This window comes from Dasypus novemcinctus, chromosome 19 (assembly GCF_030445035.2).
Source record: "Dasypus novemcinctus isolate mDasNov1 chromosome 19, mDasNov1.1.hap2, whole genome shotgun sequence".
NCBI lineage: Eukaryota > Metazoa > Chordata > Mammalia > Cingulata > Dasypodidae > Dasypus > Dasypus novemcinctus.
The window spans coordinates 72,345,003-72,360,804 of record NC_080691.1 but is presented as its reverse complement, the minus strand read 5'-3'; the positions used below and the strand labels follow the sequence as shown (position 1 = coordinate 72,360,804).

Sequence of the window (15,802 nt, the reverse complement as noted above, 5' to 3'; positions counted from 1 at the left end):
ACAAACAATAACACCAAAACAGTTTGGGGAATACCACTAATGAAAGAAAGAACTGAGGCACCTCCAGTCCATTTCCCACACACTATTGGTCATGTCTTTGCTCTGATAGGCTTGTTCCTCCACCAATTCTTCTACCTATCATACTTCCTCCCTCCTATCCTAGACTATTTGTACATCCTTTCCCTCTGCCCTGAACATTCTGGCCCCTTTTAGTTATTTTGATAACTGAAAAATAGTCTGTGAATTTTAAGTCATTTCCTATTGGCCAGTATCACCTGCCTCACTAATGTGAATGAGTTATTAACTGAATAAGAGCTCCACTCACCTAGAAATCACCCATGTAGGAGAAGGATTTTAAAAATCAGTTCTCAAGGGAGATAAGCTAGCAGAGGTAAAGAATATGTGCCTTATAGTCACAGACCTGACTTCAAATCCCAACTTGCCACTTAATAGCTAGGTGAGGCTAACCCCAATTATCTTCAGTTTCCTTATCTGTCATGGGGGTTATAGTATTTACACTTTATAGAACATGGGTGAGATTAATTGAAATAATATATGTTAAATATTTAGGAAAGTTGTGGCACAGTTATCTATGACTATTATTAATAAGTATATTAAATTGAATTTTGAGAAGTTTAATTTCATTCTGCACCAAATATATTAATAAAGGGAAATCTTTGGCAAACACACAAACAGTGCATATCAGAAAATGAAGTTAGTTATAAGGGTGTTCATCTCCCTGTTGTTTAGATTATTTTTTTTAAATGAGAAATATAAATATCTACACTGAGGATTGTTTAAATGAGGAGTTAGCAAAGTAACATGAGCATGCTCTGTGTTTTTATAGTTTTATTGGAACAGAGCCATGCCCATTTGTTTACATATTGCCTCTGGCTGCTGTTGCACCACGCTGGTTCAGAAAAGTAGCCTTAACAGAGACTGCATGGCCTACAAAGCCAAAAATATTTATCAGACCCCTAAGAAGAAGTTTGCTGTCCATGACTTCAAATAAAATGATTGGAGAGTCACCCAAACATATAAGAAAATGTAGCCGTTAATATATTATGTAATGTGGAAAACGTTCACAAGTTACAAAACTGTATTTTTGTATGAAGCAAAAGGGTTATCTCTGGGTGGTGGATGGGATTATCAGGGATTTTTAAGTCTGAGTTTTTATGTGCTTTCAACGGTTTGGGCAGAGTAATTTTACTGTTTTCAGTGAGGGAAAAAGAGATCATAATAATAATACATTATAAAATTATTCTTACTTGTTCCTGAAGTCACACTCACAGAAGACGAGGTAGACATTCTAGGTGTGGGCAGAGGAGCAGAGGGCCTTCTGGCCAGGGTTTGGGAGGTGGCTGTGGTATCAGCCACAGGAAGTCCTGAACTTGTGGCAGCTAAAGGAGTGGCCTCAGTGGTTGTAGTTTTCAGGATAGTGGTTGGACTGGTTCCTTTTCCATGACTAGTTGTGGGTGGTGTTGGGGTCTCTGACGGTATCAAGGTCACAGTGTTCCTTGTGACAGTCGTGGAAAACCCTGGGAGTCCAATTGAGGTTGCGAGTGGTGAGGTCTCTGTACTCCAGGAGGCTGCAGCATTAGGCTTGCCTGCTGTTGCAGGGGCAGTGGCTTGCCCGTGTATACCATGGAAATGAGTCAAAGGAGCAGTCGTGCTGGTCTCTGTTCCAGGATGGGTGGAGATTGAGGCTGTTTTGACAGAAACTCCAGGTGAGACAGTTGGAGCACTATCATTTCTGCTGGTCTGCATCCTAGGTGTGGTGAACAGAGAAGATGTTGTCTCTGTTGCACCAAGGGAAACAGTCTGTGCTGGAAGAGCTGTACTAATCTCCACCCCAGGTCTGATGACTAGAGAGGTTGTGGTCTCTGATAAATGAGGAGAAAGAGTTGAAGCATAAATCTTTGTACTTGCTTCTGCACTGGGATGGGTAGCCAATAAGACTGTGCTCTCTGGTTCATGGGAGGAATCAGTAATAGTAGGAATAACAGCTGTATTGATCTCTCTCTCAGAACCAGTCACCGCTGAGGTTGCCAGATCCAAGGCCCTGGGAGAAGCAGGTGATGGGATGACAGAACCGTCCCCAGTCCCAGGATGGATGGTCAATGAGGCTGTGGTCTTTGGTTCATGTGGAGTATCAGTCATAGTAGGAATAGTTGTACTGGTTTCTGTCTCAAAACTGGTGACTGCTGAGGTTGCCAGATCCAGGGCCCTGGGCGAGGCAGTTGATGGGATGACTGAACCATCCTCAGTCCCAGGATGGATGATCAATGAGGCTGTGGTCTTTGATTCATGTGGGGTATCAGTCATAAGAGGAATGGTTTCTGTCTCAAAACTGGTGACCACTGAGGTTGCCAGAAGGAGGGCACCAGGTGAAGAAGTTAGAGTTGGAACTGGATTGTCTTCAGACTTAGGAGAGGTAGTCAATGAAGCTGTGGTCTCCGGTTCATGCAGGTGATCAGTCAGAGTTGGAAAAAGTGTACTGCTGTCTGATCCAGAACTAGAGACCATAGTTTCTGATACACCAGGGGAAACTGTAGGAATGGTTGAACTTGTCTGTGCCCCAGGATAGGTGACTGGTAAAACTGTTGTCCCTGGTTGTCCTGGGGAATCAGACAGAGTTGGAGGAGCCAGGCTACTCTCTGCCCAAGAACTAGTGACTATCGAGGTCATCATATTGGGTACACCAAGTGAGACAGTCAGAGCTGGAATGGCTGAACTGGCTTTTATCCCAGGACTGGTGGCCATTGAGGATGTAGTTTCTGTTTCACTATGGGAAACATATGGGGTTGTCCTGGAAACAGTAAAGCTGGTCTCTGCAGGATGGGTGACCCATGAGGTTGTGATTTCTGGTTCACCAGAAGAAGCAGTCAAAGTTTGGACAGCTGGACTGATTTCTGCCCCAGAACTAGGAGCTAGTGAGATCATCCCCAGTACACCAGGCATGACAGTCAAAGTTGGAACTGCTGAATTGGCCAATGAAGCTATGGTCTCTAGTTGACCTGGAGAATCAGTCACAGTTGGAATAGCCATAGTGGTCATGGTCTCAGAACTAGTGACAAATGAGGTCACCATTTGCAGTACACCAGGGGAAACAGACATCGTTGGAATGGCTGATGTCATTTCTGCTTCAATATTGGTAGCTAATGAGGCTTTTGTCTCTGATCCATCAAGGGAAGCAGTCAGAATTGGAATAGTTGTACTGGTCTCTCTCTCAGAACTAGTGACCAGTGAGGTCATAATCCTTGACCCACTAGGGGAAACAGTAAGAGGTGGAACAACTGAACTGTCTGTAGTCTGATAGGTAGCTAATGAAGCAGAGGTCTCTGGCAGGGAATCAGTCAGTGTTGAAATAACCATACTGGTCTCTGTTCCAGAACTAGTGAGGAGTGAGTTCACCACTCCAGGCTCACCAGGTGAGACAGTTGAAGTTGGAAGAGTTGAACTGGTTTCTGTGCCAGGACTGGTGCCTGTTGTGGTGTCTAATCCACTACGGGAAACACTCGGGGTCATCTTAGGAATAGTTGGGCTAGTCTCTGCAGGATGAGTGACCCATGAGATGGTTGTCTGTGGCTCATCAGGAGAAGAGGTCAACATTTGGACAGAGGGGCTTGTCTCTGCCCCAGAACTAGGGACCAGTGAAGTCACCAGCCCCATTACACTAGGGGTGACACTCAAAGTTGGAACCACTGAACTGGTTTCTGTCCCAGGATGGGTAGCCATTGAAGCTATACTCCCTGATTGACCTGGGGAATCAGTCATGATTGGAGTAGACATAATATGCTTTTCCCCAGAGCTAGTGACCAGCGAGATCACCATATCTGGTAGTCCAGGTGAAACTGCTGAAATTGGAGGAGCTGAACTGTCTTCTGCCCCAGGACCAGTGGCCATTGAGGGTGTGGTGTCTGATTCACTATGGGGAGCATTTGAGGTTGGGTTGGTCTCTGCAGAATGGGTGACCCATGAGGTTGTTGCCTCTGACTCACCATGGGAAGCAGACAGAGTTGGAACAGGCAGACTGGTCTCTGCCACAGAACTATGGGTTAGTGAGAGTGTGATCGCTGGCTCACTATTGAAAACAGATGGGGTTGTCCTGGGAATGGCTGTGCTGGCCTCTACTTCGGGTGTGGTGGCTAGTGAGGCTGTCATTTCTGGAACATCGGGAGAAACACCTTTGCTTGTGATGATCATTCTTGCTGTGCTCGAGCTGAGTGTTTGACCTGACATCCTTCGTGAAGTGGGAGTGGAGACTTTGGATGTCAGGGTCAGCACACCACCTGTGACTGTCTGAGCTGTGGCTCTGGTCTCTGCCCTCTCTGTTGCTCCTGGGTGTAGGCCTGTGAAAGAGGAATGAACACACAATATGGACAAATGACCAGCACTTACTGGACTGGCAGTAGCTTGCTTTTTCTCCACATGAGGTAAGGTTGAGAAATGTCTCTTGGTCACTGTGCCTGGATGTTTCTGGAATGGGAATAGGGATTGTGATTGGCATCCACCTACCTTCCCTGCCTCATCTTGGGCTATACATTCTCCATGAACTCTTCATCATACTAGACCACTCCCTATTTCAAAATCTTTTCTATACTTTTTAGCCTCTAAACTTTGTTCAAACTGTTCTCTCTGCCTGACATGCCCATCCCCAAAAGATTTCTTATATTCTGCCCTTCTTCAAAACCAAGCTCAAATCCACCTTTACATATTGACATCAGAATTCATCTTTTTCTTCCCAATACTTCCTTATCACACTGTCTGAACATGCACCATGCAACCCCTCACAGTCTGCTTGGTTACAGCTATTAATGTCTGACTGCTTAGCATATAGTAGGTGTTCAACAAATATTTATTGAATGAATACATGGATGGATGTATACATAGGTGGGTCTCCTCTGTCTTGAGAGAAATCATGTTTCATGGTACTTGAGAACTTGGGCTCTGGAATAAGATATCCCTGTACCAGGATTCTGACCCTTCTCCTAAATAGATCTGTGGCCCTTTAAGTTATCAAACTTTACTAGACTTCCATTTTCTCAACTATGAAGTGGGGATAAGTACAGTGACAAATCTCAGAGGGTTGATAAAACTGCATCAAGCAATGTGTCTCCTGACTCACAATAAGACATGACTACTACTGCTACTACCTATTACTACCACTACTGCTACTACGTATTACTACTACTATTATTACTACATTGCTACTACCATTCCTACTACTGTCACTACTCCTACTGCTACTACCTACCATGACTATGTTATTTCTACTACTATTACAATTGTTATTACTGCCATTCCTATTTCTATTATTACCTACCATTACCAGTGTTAATTACTACTGTTACCACTACTATTACCTACTGCTGCTCCTATTATTACTGTTACTAATACTACTAACTTCCACTACTATTGTTACTACTACTGCTTCTACTATAAAATAAACTTTTGCTGAATTGACTTCACCAAGAACCACACTAGTCCAATACTAGAGCTGACCAAGCAGAGTGGGATACAGTCTTTGACATAAAGTGGCATTGGCTAAGACAGCAGCTACTGACCAAGACTTCAGAAAATGGTTCCCAGAGAAGAGGAAGAAACACCTGGAGGTCCCTCTACACAGACCAGAAAGTCTGCTGGAGCTTGGTGGAGCGAGAGGGGCAAAGTGACTCTGATGGTGGATCAAACCTGTGAGTGAAACACACCAACATCCCTGTAGTGCCTAGAATACCCAAAAAAGATATATTTGAGAGTAGACATTCTAAAATACTTTATTTGACAATAATGATAAAGATGAGGAATTGCAAAGTAGCTTTCATGTTTTATCTCCTTGTTCCTCACAGGAACACTGAATGACATGTACTATTATTCTTTGCACTTTCCAGAAGAGAAAAAGAGATCAGAGGCCAGAATTTTGCAAGGTCCCAAATCTACTTACTGATAACATGGAATTTTGAACCTAGTTTTCTGAGTCCTAAACCCATTCCCCTACATTGTATTAACTCTCAACCTGAATTTCAGAAATTTGTTGGGTCCAAGATAGAAATAGAAAGAAGTGAGGAAAAAACACCCATCCAGGGGTCATACAAAGCAACTCTCTAGTTTGGTGGTTCTTAACCAGGGCAGTTTTGCCCCTAGGGGGTACTCAGCAATGTTGGAAGACATTTATGGTTGTCACAACTGTGTCTAGGGTAAACACTAGCATCCAATGTTTAGAGGCCAGAGATGCTGCTAAGCAGACTTCAATGTGCAGAATAGCCCCCAACAACAAAGAATTATCTGGCTTGAGACATCAACAGTGATGAAGGGAGAGCACCTTCTCTAGACTGTAAGGATCCAATTAATACTCCTTGAATATCCTTCATAAACTTTGCCGTTTCCATTACTTGATCCACTTTCCAGTGGCCTGACTTAACAGACTCTGTTTATGTCCCACTCATGTGCTGTTAGCACTCACCTTTCCAGTACAGGTCAGTGGTGTCCACGGCAGGCCCTGTGATTCCACACTTGAGGCCTTTCCCTCACCCCAAGTTTAGGGGAGCCTAGAAGTGCCAGGATTATCACCTCCAGCAGCAACAGCCCCCTACCAATGATGGCAGGAAGTTGGATGATAAATACCCTAGCCACCTTGCCTCTTGAATAAGACAGCTCTGATGTGGTCTCCACAGTCCCCCAGAGGTCCCCAGTGGAATTGATACTTTGTTGCCTTTAGCCGTGACCTGCTGATGAATGCACTCTGCATTGGCTTCCTTCTGCCTCTCTTCTGTCTCTACGAGCACTTCCTGTAATCACTCCAATCCAAGATAAACTACTTGCTCTCAAATCCTCTGGGAAATCCAAATTAAGATACATTGGTCACAGGATTGGATTAACAATCTGAAAGAGGGTTACTCTGTTCAAGGCCAATTAGCCTGTGTCTTGCAAAAGCTTTCAAAGTTTGCTGGTAAAATATTCTGGTCAACTCCTTGAGAATAATTGTACAGGTATGGAAAATTTGACCTTTTGGCCACTAAGTGAGGTGGCCCTCTTGCTATGACATTACAACAATTAAACTCTCATGCAGAACACACAAGAATTCTGTGAAATGTTAGATGACTTTCAGAGGAAAAAATTATATAGTCAAATAATTGTGTAAAATCCTGGGTTGCATAAAGCTAAACAAATTTCTTTACAATAAGATATCTTTAATATGTTTTGACTCTCTAAGAAGGATGAAAAGGCTTGTCAAAATATTCTGACCAGGGAAACGGACTTGGCCCAGTGGTTAGGGCGTCTGTCTACCACATGGGAGGTCCACGGTTCAAACCCCAGGCCTCCCTGACCCGTGTGGAGCTGGCCCATGCGCAGTGCTGATCCGTGCAAGGAGTGCCGCGCCACGCAGGGGTGTCCCCGGCGTAGGGGAGCCCAGCGCGCAAGGAGTGCACCCCATAAGGAGAGCCGCCCAGTGCGAAAGAAAGTGCAGCCTGCCCAGGAATGGTGCCGCCCACACTTCCCATGCCTATGACAACAGAAGCAGACAAAGAAACAAGATGCAGCAAATAGAGAGAACAGACAACCGGGGGCGGGGGCGGGGGGTGGGGAGTGGGGAATTAAATAAAATAAATCTTTAAAAAAAAAAATGTTCTGACCATAAATTTTGTCTTTTTGTTGAAAGATATTTAAGCATCAGTGAGGTTTCGAAGATTTTTTTGAATGTTATTTTGACTCACCTCTCCAATTTCATCTTCCACCCTTCCTCTTTATATTTCACCCTTTTAAAAAAATGAATTACTTGTTCCTCCCCAGATATTTCCATTCTTTGACCCTTCTCTGCCTTTTCACACCACTCTCCTTCCACCTAGAGTGCCATCTTTAATTCCTTCTGTTTTCCTGGTAAATTCATCATTCTTTTAAAACCTTATTCAAATACTTCCTCATCCATGGATTTTTCCCTCTGTGGTTCAAATATATCTTCATTACTTACTTTCAAAGTTGCATCTTAATTATTTTGTTCTTTTGCTGACTCCCCTATAGGACTGAGAGCTTTATGGTTGCAAAACCAAAATATTTTCATTTTAATGCCCTCATTTCACAGCTTAGCCTCTAACACATAGTAAGCTATTAATAAGCACTTTCAGAATTAAGTTAAATTGGGTTGAATTTGTGAAGATGAAATATCCGACCTTTAGCTAAACTCACTCAGCATGTCATGAGGGAAAGGAAAATACTAACATCCACCTGGTATCCATTGAGCAAAGATTAGGCTCAGGTCAGGAAGCCCATGGCAGCCTACTCACAATTCTGTCTAAAAGAAACAAACACTTCATCTTTCTGGAATGGGAGAAAAGGCCACAAGTGGGATTAGTGGGAAGTAAGCAAAGTTGCACCTACCTCTAGCTGGTGTTACAGAGGACAGAAAGGTACTAACAGGCCCTGTGGCACCTCCCTGCACTGGTGCATTGGATATCTTTGTGATGGACTCCACGATGTCATCAGTCTCTGCAGGTAAGGGTGGGGAAGAAACATGGGTAACTAAGGAGAACAGTGTCTAAAGCCATCCAATTAATTGACTACTCAATATAACTCTACTTAAGCCCATCTTTATGAACTTGAGCCAGGGCTAAATGCCATAAGTGGCTATACCCACCCGTAAGTCCATCTATCCATCCTAACTTCTCCCTCCCTTCCTCCTTCTCTTTCCTTCCTCCCTCCCTCCCTCTCTCCCTTCCTTCCTTCCTCACTTCCTCTTATTTCTTCCATTCACCCTCTTTTCTTCAATCTTTATATCCAAACTTCTTTCCTCCTACTTTCCTTCAAACTTTACTCTGATGTTCCCTTTCATCTTTTTGATCTATCATTCCTTATATCCATCCATCTTCCCTTCCTCCCATTTATTCATCTCTCCTTTCTTCCTTTTTCCCATTCAGTCAGTCACACTTTCACATTCTTACCATTCCACTCACCACTTGCTTATTAAATATCTGTGACTCAACTATGAGGCTACATTTTAGGACATGGGTCAATAACCATCAATGTATCAAACTTTACTGTAAATTGTTAAAATTAGTTTGAGGGAGAATCAAGATATCCTTTCTTATAAACATTGTCTGGTGAAGCAGGTGCTACAGTAGTTAGAGAACCTCTCTGGAGTTGAGTACAGAATAAAAATTGGGACCAAATTAGATCCTTGCAGAGGACTGGAATCCACAAGAGTTCCTTCCCTCATCTACCAATCTCATGGAAGTGAGGTTTCTCCTCCAAGGTCCCTGGTCTCTCCTGCATCCTCAGATATTTTCCCACTCACCTTTATTTCACCTTTCCCTGCTTTTGACTCTATGTTCGCAATATATGCTCAAGTGAAAGGGAGAGACTCCCCTTGTATTTATGTAGTATTTTAGCTATTGTCCTAGTCCACTCCACATCATTGATACTCTCTTCACTAAAAACCTCAAGGATGCCCATGCTGTCAAAGAACATTTCTCCTCTCAGTTCAACTTGGATACACTGTAGCATTTCAAATAAGTGACCATTACTCCTTCCTGAAATCCTGTAGCTACTATGATGCCAAACTCTTGCTTTTGTTCCTACCTATCTGGCCATTCCTGTTTAGCCTAATGATTAAGAGCATGGATTCTTAATACCAAATACTCTGAGTTCTTATCCTAGCTCTGTCACTCACAAACTGTGTGGCCTTAAGCAAATTACTTAAATTCTCTGTACCTCAATTTCCTCATCTGTAGAATGGGCTTATAATAGTACCTATTTCAAAAGTTTTTGGACAGAGTGAGTGATATATAAGCATTCATTGTTGTTATGAATATCATTGCCATCTCAACATCATTAGTAGCAGTATTAGTATCATAGTACTGTAATTATTCAATGACTTCTTACTTATTATTTTTCCCCTATACCTAGCCCAGTGCCTGGAACAGAGGATAGAAAAACAAATATTTGCTGAAATAAAATCTGGTGCAGAAATAAATTCCTAATTGGCTACATTTTAACTCTCAGTAAAGGAGCCATTTGCTATTAGCCCCAAAGAATTGGTATATAGGAACTGTGAGTCCTTGTCAACTGTGTTGACTGTGGAAGAGCTTGAAAAACACTTGTCAATATTCTCAAGTGAACATTTTTTATTACTGTGGTACCCTCAAGGGGTTATATAGATATCCTGACTGGCTGGGTCCAAATTTCCAAAATACTGACCATCATGAAGTGTCCTTCACTGTTACTCTCTGCCCCAAGACTGATATCCATTATAAATGGGGTAGCTGATGAGGAAGTCATCTCAAGAGGGCTGGGCTCCTTGAAGAGTAATTGGTAGTAAAGGATAAAGATGGGAACAGGATGAAGGTGATTAAAGTAGGCTCTCTGCAATGGGAGAGATAGTAGCAGCCCCAGGACTGGATTCTGTCTTATAGGATGAACTAGATGAAAAGATAGCTGAACTGGTACCTGGAATTCCAGTTATGCCAAAGGAAACCATAGCTTCTGATAGAGAAGGCATGAACGTGCCAGCTGGAGTAGTATTAACTAAGGATGGCATATCTGTACTCAGGTAATGAGTATTTTCTAATACAGATACTATAAGGCTAGATTCTGGGGGAAAAAATGTTACTCCACCAAATCCTGTACCAGAGTGAGAAGCACAAAAGTAAATGACTGTTTCCCCTGGAATTTCAGTGTGCTGCAATGATAGAGCCTGGTTGGTGATTGATATTTTGACAGAGGAGCTGTCATCTTGACCTCTGTCTTGGAACTCTGAAAAAGATGTATGGACACAGGAGATGAAAGAATGTTTGCTGGGGTGACTGAGTCTGTGTCCAAGAATGCTAGTCTTCATCACTCCAGGGGTTATATGAGAGCATGGCTGGGAATCCCTGTGGTGTCTTAAGAGGAAGGCACTGAGGTGGAAACAGTGTTCTGTAAACTAAAGGCTATACAGATCGGATAGGTGGCTCTGGATGGCTCTGAATAGGTCAGGAAAGAGGAACGACATTCATGTCCAGAACTACTGGACCCACCCAAGTTGTCATGGCTGTGTCTGTGGAAGATTGAATTGTCTCTGTATAAGGGGTAGTTTCAGAGATGATCAATATTTCAACTGGGGTGATATTCAGATTTGGGGGTGACTTAGCACCACATTTTGGATCTTTACTAAATTGTAGGTAAGAAATTAGTTCACAGGAAGAGGAGAGGAGGGACTACTGCCTTGTAATGTGGAGAAAACAGGGGACAGAGAAGTCATAGCAGGGATAGGTGCCAGGAAAGGAGAACCGATTTTTTTCAGAGAGGGAAGGCCCATCTATGACACATCCCCTGAATTTCTGTTCATGAGAGTAGTCATTTCTGAGTGTGCAAAACCCTGAGTCACAGCCAGATATATACCTACCCAAGAGGCTTTGGTTAATATGCTCAACATAAGCGGACCCAAAGATGTAGCCCCATGAAGATCTGTTTAGGTGGTCAATGTCATTCCTGCAGATTCTGTCATGAGAAGGGAGGTAGAAGGGATGATGATGGTTCCTATGGAAATAGATGGTGACAATGTGGACAAGAAGAGCCTGGAATGGATGTCCTGCTAGAAGAGATGTCATCAGTCTTACGGACCTCAGTAGTAACAAAAGTGGACATACAGGAAAGGAAAGTGCTTGTCTTTGTGGCTGTAATGATCTTATGGGAGGTACTGGTCTCCCTCAGGCCAGGAGTCAAGGAGGAAGATACAGGGAAGTGGATTTGGCCCAATGGATAGGGCATCCACCTACTACATGGGAGGTCCAAGGTTCAAACCCAGGGCCTCCTGACCAATGTGATGAGCTGGCCCATGCACAGTGCTGATGCACACAAGGAGTGCCATGCCACACAGGGGAGTCCCCTGCATAGGGAGCCCCACGTGCAAGAAGTGCACCCCATAAGGAGAGCTGCCCAGTGTGAAAAAAGGTGCGGCCTGCCCAGGAATAGCATCACACACATGAAGAGCTGATGCCAGCAAGATGACACAACAAAAAGAGACACAGATTCCGGGTGCCACTGACAAGAATACAAGCGGACACAGAAGAACACACAGAGAATGGACACAGAGAGCAGACAACTGGGGGGAGTGGTAGCAGGGAAGGAGTGAGAAATAAATAAAAAATAAATCTTTTTAAAAAATAAAAGGAGGAAGATAGATGTGTCTCAGTATTTCTGGTCACAGAAGTTCTAGGCATTGATGTGGAAATAGTGGTGTCCCCTAATAGTGGAAGCAGTAACCATTGGAGACGTGGCCCTGGATGGTATTGAGAAGGTCAAAAGTGTCTCTTCAAAGGAGGATATAGTTGATGTGTCCAAGGTATTTGAACTCAATGATATAATTCCAGAACGATCTGTCTGTGTGATGAAGGTTATATGCATGGAATTTGTCATAGGAGGAGAGGCAGAGGGCCTGCTGCTGGTTTCAGGGACCTTGTTCACCAAACAGGACCCAACATGAATGTTCCATTAAAGCAGAAAACAACTGTCCTGTAGACTTCAGTTGCAGCAGGCATGGACACCTGGAAAACGGCAGTGCTTACATCTGTAGTTGAGCTATTGTCCTGAGAAGTGCCAATTTCCCTCATTCCAGGGATCTTAAAGGACTTTGGCTCTGTCTCAGTCTTTATGATCACATAGAAGCCAGGTGTTGATGTGGAAACACTGGTGTTCCTCATGATAAAGGCATTAACCACTGGGGATGTGGCTCTGGATGGTTCTGACCAGACTGGGAATGAGGCATGAGTCATGTCCAGAACTGTGGTATCCACAGTGATTGCTGCTGTGTTTGTGGAAAGAGAAATTGCCTGTGTATCTGTGATAGCTTCAGAAGTGGGGGGAACATTTCCCCAGTTGTGCTGCTCAAAATTGGAAGAGGACTGATGCCTGATTCCAAGCTTATATCCAACATGTTTGTGGTCTTCACCAGACCATAGGTGAGGAGTGAAGTCATAGGAAGAGGAGAGGGTCTAATCCTTTTCATATGGAAGAAGTAGGGGAAGTGAGGATGTGGTAGTTATAGGTTCAAGAGAAGAGAGAGAGCTGGATCCTTCTGCAGAGATAGGCTTCACCCATGAAACATCCTTAGTACTTCTGCTTATATAAATGGCCATTTCCAAATGTGGAAAACTGATTCACAGCTCAGTGGGTTCCTGCCCTGGATTCTGTAGTCAATATGTTGAAGGTAAATACATCCTGTGATGTAACCCCAGAAGGACCTCTTTGGGAGGTGAAGGTCATTTCTACAGATTCTGTCACGTGAGGGTACATAGGTTGCCTAGTGCAGCTTTCTGTGTGTGTGTTGCAAGGAGTTTTGAAGAAAGAAGAGTCTTAGTTGGATGTCCTATGAGAGGATATTACTTTGCTATGGTAATTTCAGTAGTAGTTACATCAGTAGTAGTTATCACAGGAAGTGATAAGACTTGTCTCTGTGGCTGAGCTGTTCTCCTGAGATTTGTAGTTCTCTTTCAGTCCAGGAGTCATGGAAGAAGTTGGCTCTATGTCAGTCCTTTTGGTCTCAAAAGAAGGATGCAGTGAGGTGAAAATAGAAGTTTTTCCCATAGTAGATGTGGTAACTATTTGATATGTGGCTATGAATTGCTCTGAATAGTCTGGGACAGTGGACCAAGGATTATGTTCAGAATGGTGGTCCCCAGAGTTGCCACAGCTGTGTTTATGGGTGAGGGGATCACAACTGTATCTTTATTGACTTCAGAACTGGCCAGTGTCTTACCTGAGGTGCTGCTCAGATTTGGTGGTGAGCTGGTACCAAGTTCTATTCTTGTACCCAACATAGCTGGGGTCTTCACAAGGCCAGAGGTGGAAAGAGGAGGGGAGGGAATGTGCCCTTGTAATGTGAAGGAAACAGGGAAAGGTGAGGTTTTAGCAGGGATAGGTGCCATAAAAGAGGGAAAGCTGATTCCTTTCACAGAGGGAAATTTCATCCATGATACATATTCATGACCTTTGCTCTTATGTGACTGTGCAAAACCCTGAGTGACAGCCAAATGTGTCCTTGCTTGGGAGGATGTAGTTGATGTGACCAAGGTAAGTGTACCCTGTGATGTAGCCCCAGTAGGAAGTGTTTGGGTGGTGAAGGTCTTTCCTTCAGATTTTGTCATGAGAGGGGAAGTAGAGGTAATGGTTCCTGCAAGGTCATCTGATGACCTCATGGACTAAGTAGGACCTGGCATGGATATTCTGTCAGATGAGGTAATACTTGTCCTGGATCCCTTAATAATATCAATGGAACCTGGAGAAGAAACAGTGCTTGTCTCTGTAGTTGAGCTAGTGTCCATGTAAATACTGGAGTCCCTCAGCTCAGTGTTCAAGAATTAATAAAACTGTTTCATCCCTTGTGGACTCTGCTGAAGTAACTGTTGACGTGAAAACAGTGGTATTGCTTATGGTGCACCCAGTAAACAGTGCAGATGCAGCACCAGTTGACTTTGAGTGGGCTGTAACTTTGGAACAAGGTTTATGTTCATAACTCATTGCTACTATAGTTGTCCCTTTTGTGTTTGTAGAAGAGTGAAAAGTCTTTCTGTATGTAAGGCCCTCATAAGTGGCTATACTCTCTTATGTACTATTTTTACAATTTGGGGATGAACTTGTCACAGCTTCTAAGCTTTTGCTCAGGCAATCTGTGGTCTTCAATAAATCAGAGGACTCAGTCACTTCCTCAATGGTCTGCCCTCTACCAGGATCGACTTAACATCTCAATGTTCAAAGATGCACTTAAAGATGCTTTTTCCTTGTCCAGAAGTCAAATGTAGCCCTTCATTCTGTTGTAGGAGTCATTAGCCTGTGTCCTTGTGGGTTTTATTCTGGAATTATTGATGTATATAGGATCATACCCAGAGTTGTAGATGCTAGTCTGGACACATGCTCTGGAACTCATAAGTTGTGGCAGGAAGAGGTGCAAAATTCCGATCTGCTGCTCTGCCGTTGAGATCTAGCTTCCCTGGGAAAGTAACTCCAGTGTCATTTACCAATGCAGCAGGTGTGACTCCACTTGTATTGCCCCCAATAGAGAAGGGCAAATGTGAGGTAGTTGGGCTGATCATGGTCTCCAAAGGGAGTTCTCAGGGTGTTATGTCTCCCTGAGGAGTTAAGGTAGTGATTGTCGCTCATGACACAGATCCCCAAAGGTCCCATCAAAAGTGGCAAAGAATCAGGCATCAGAGTTGGACAGGGAAATATTTGAGTGAATCCTTGTTCTTTGCTGGTCAGGAGAAGCCATTGAAACATAGAGCACTTCTGTTTCTGTTCTACTGGGAGTCCAACTTGGACTTGAAATATCAAGAACTGAGGTACTCAGTCTCTGGACACCAGAAGAAACTGAGATGAGCAAAGATGCAGTTGTGTCTGAAGGTCCCAACATTCTCACACTTGGGCTAGCCTGTGCCTTTTAGGCTGAAACAGAGGAGGATGGAATGACCCAGCTAGTTCCAATAGCAGTAACAAGGCCGTGGGGAATAGATACAGAGCCTGATGCAGTGGTTGGTGCTAAGGATGAAGTTGTCGCTATTACAAAAATTGCCTCAGGACAACCTGTGACTTCCGTATTTGAAGTCATGTCTGTGATAGCCCACGGACCTAATGTTTGGGCAGATACAACTTTGGAGAGCCAAGATTAGGGTGCTCTGGGGTAGCTGTGTTGGTCTTTGCAACAATGGTGGCATTCACATTCTCCACTGGGCTGGGCTTGGTAACGAAATTAAGCTTGTTCCTACGGTGGTGATGGTGGAGGTAACACCTAGAGTGGTGCTTGTGATGACGTCCCTGATACTCCTGTAGGAGATGA

General features: G+C 43.7%; 1 protein-coding gene across 1 annotated transcript in view; it reads right to left on the bottom strand.

Annotated features, from left to right (window-relative positions):
- Nucleotides 1-15,802, bottom strand: part of MUC16 (mucin 16, cell surface associated) — a 102,587-nt gene that overhangs the window by 61,736 nt on the left and 25,049 nt on the right. The window contains exons 7-8 of the mRNA XM_012519078.3: nucleotides 8,377-8,484; nucleotides 1,269-4,352 (exon numbers count right to left, since the gene is read on the bottom strand). Coding sequence (XP_012374532.3) covers nucleotides 1,269-4,352; nucleotides 8,377-8,484 — 3,192 coding nt within the window. The remainder of the gene's footprint in view (nucleotides 1-1,268; nucleotides 4,353-8,376; nucleotides 8,485-15,802) is intronic.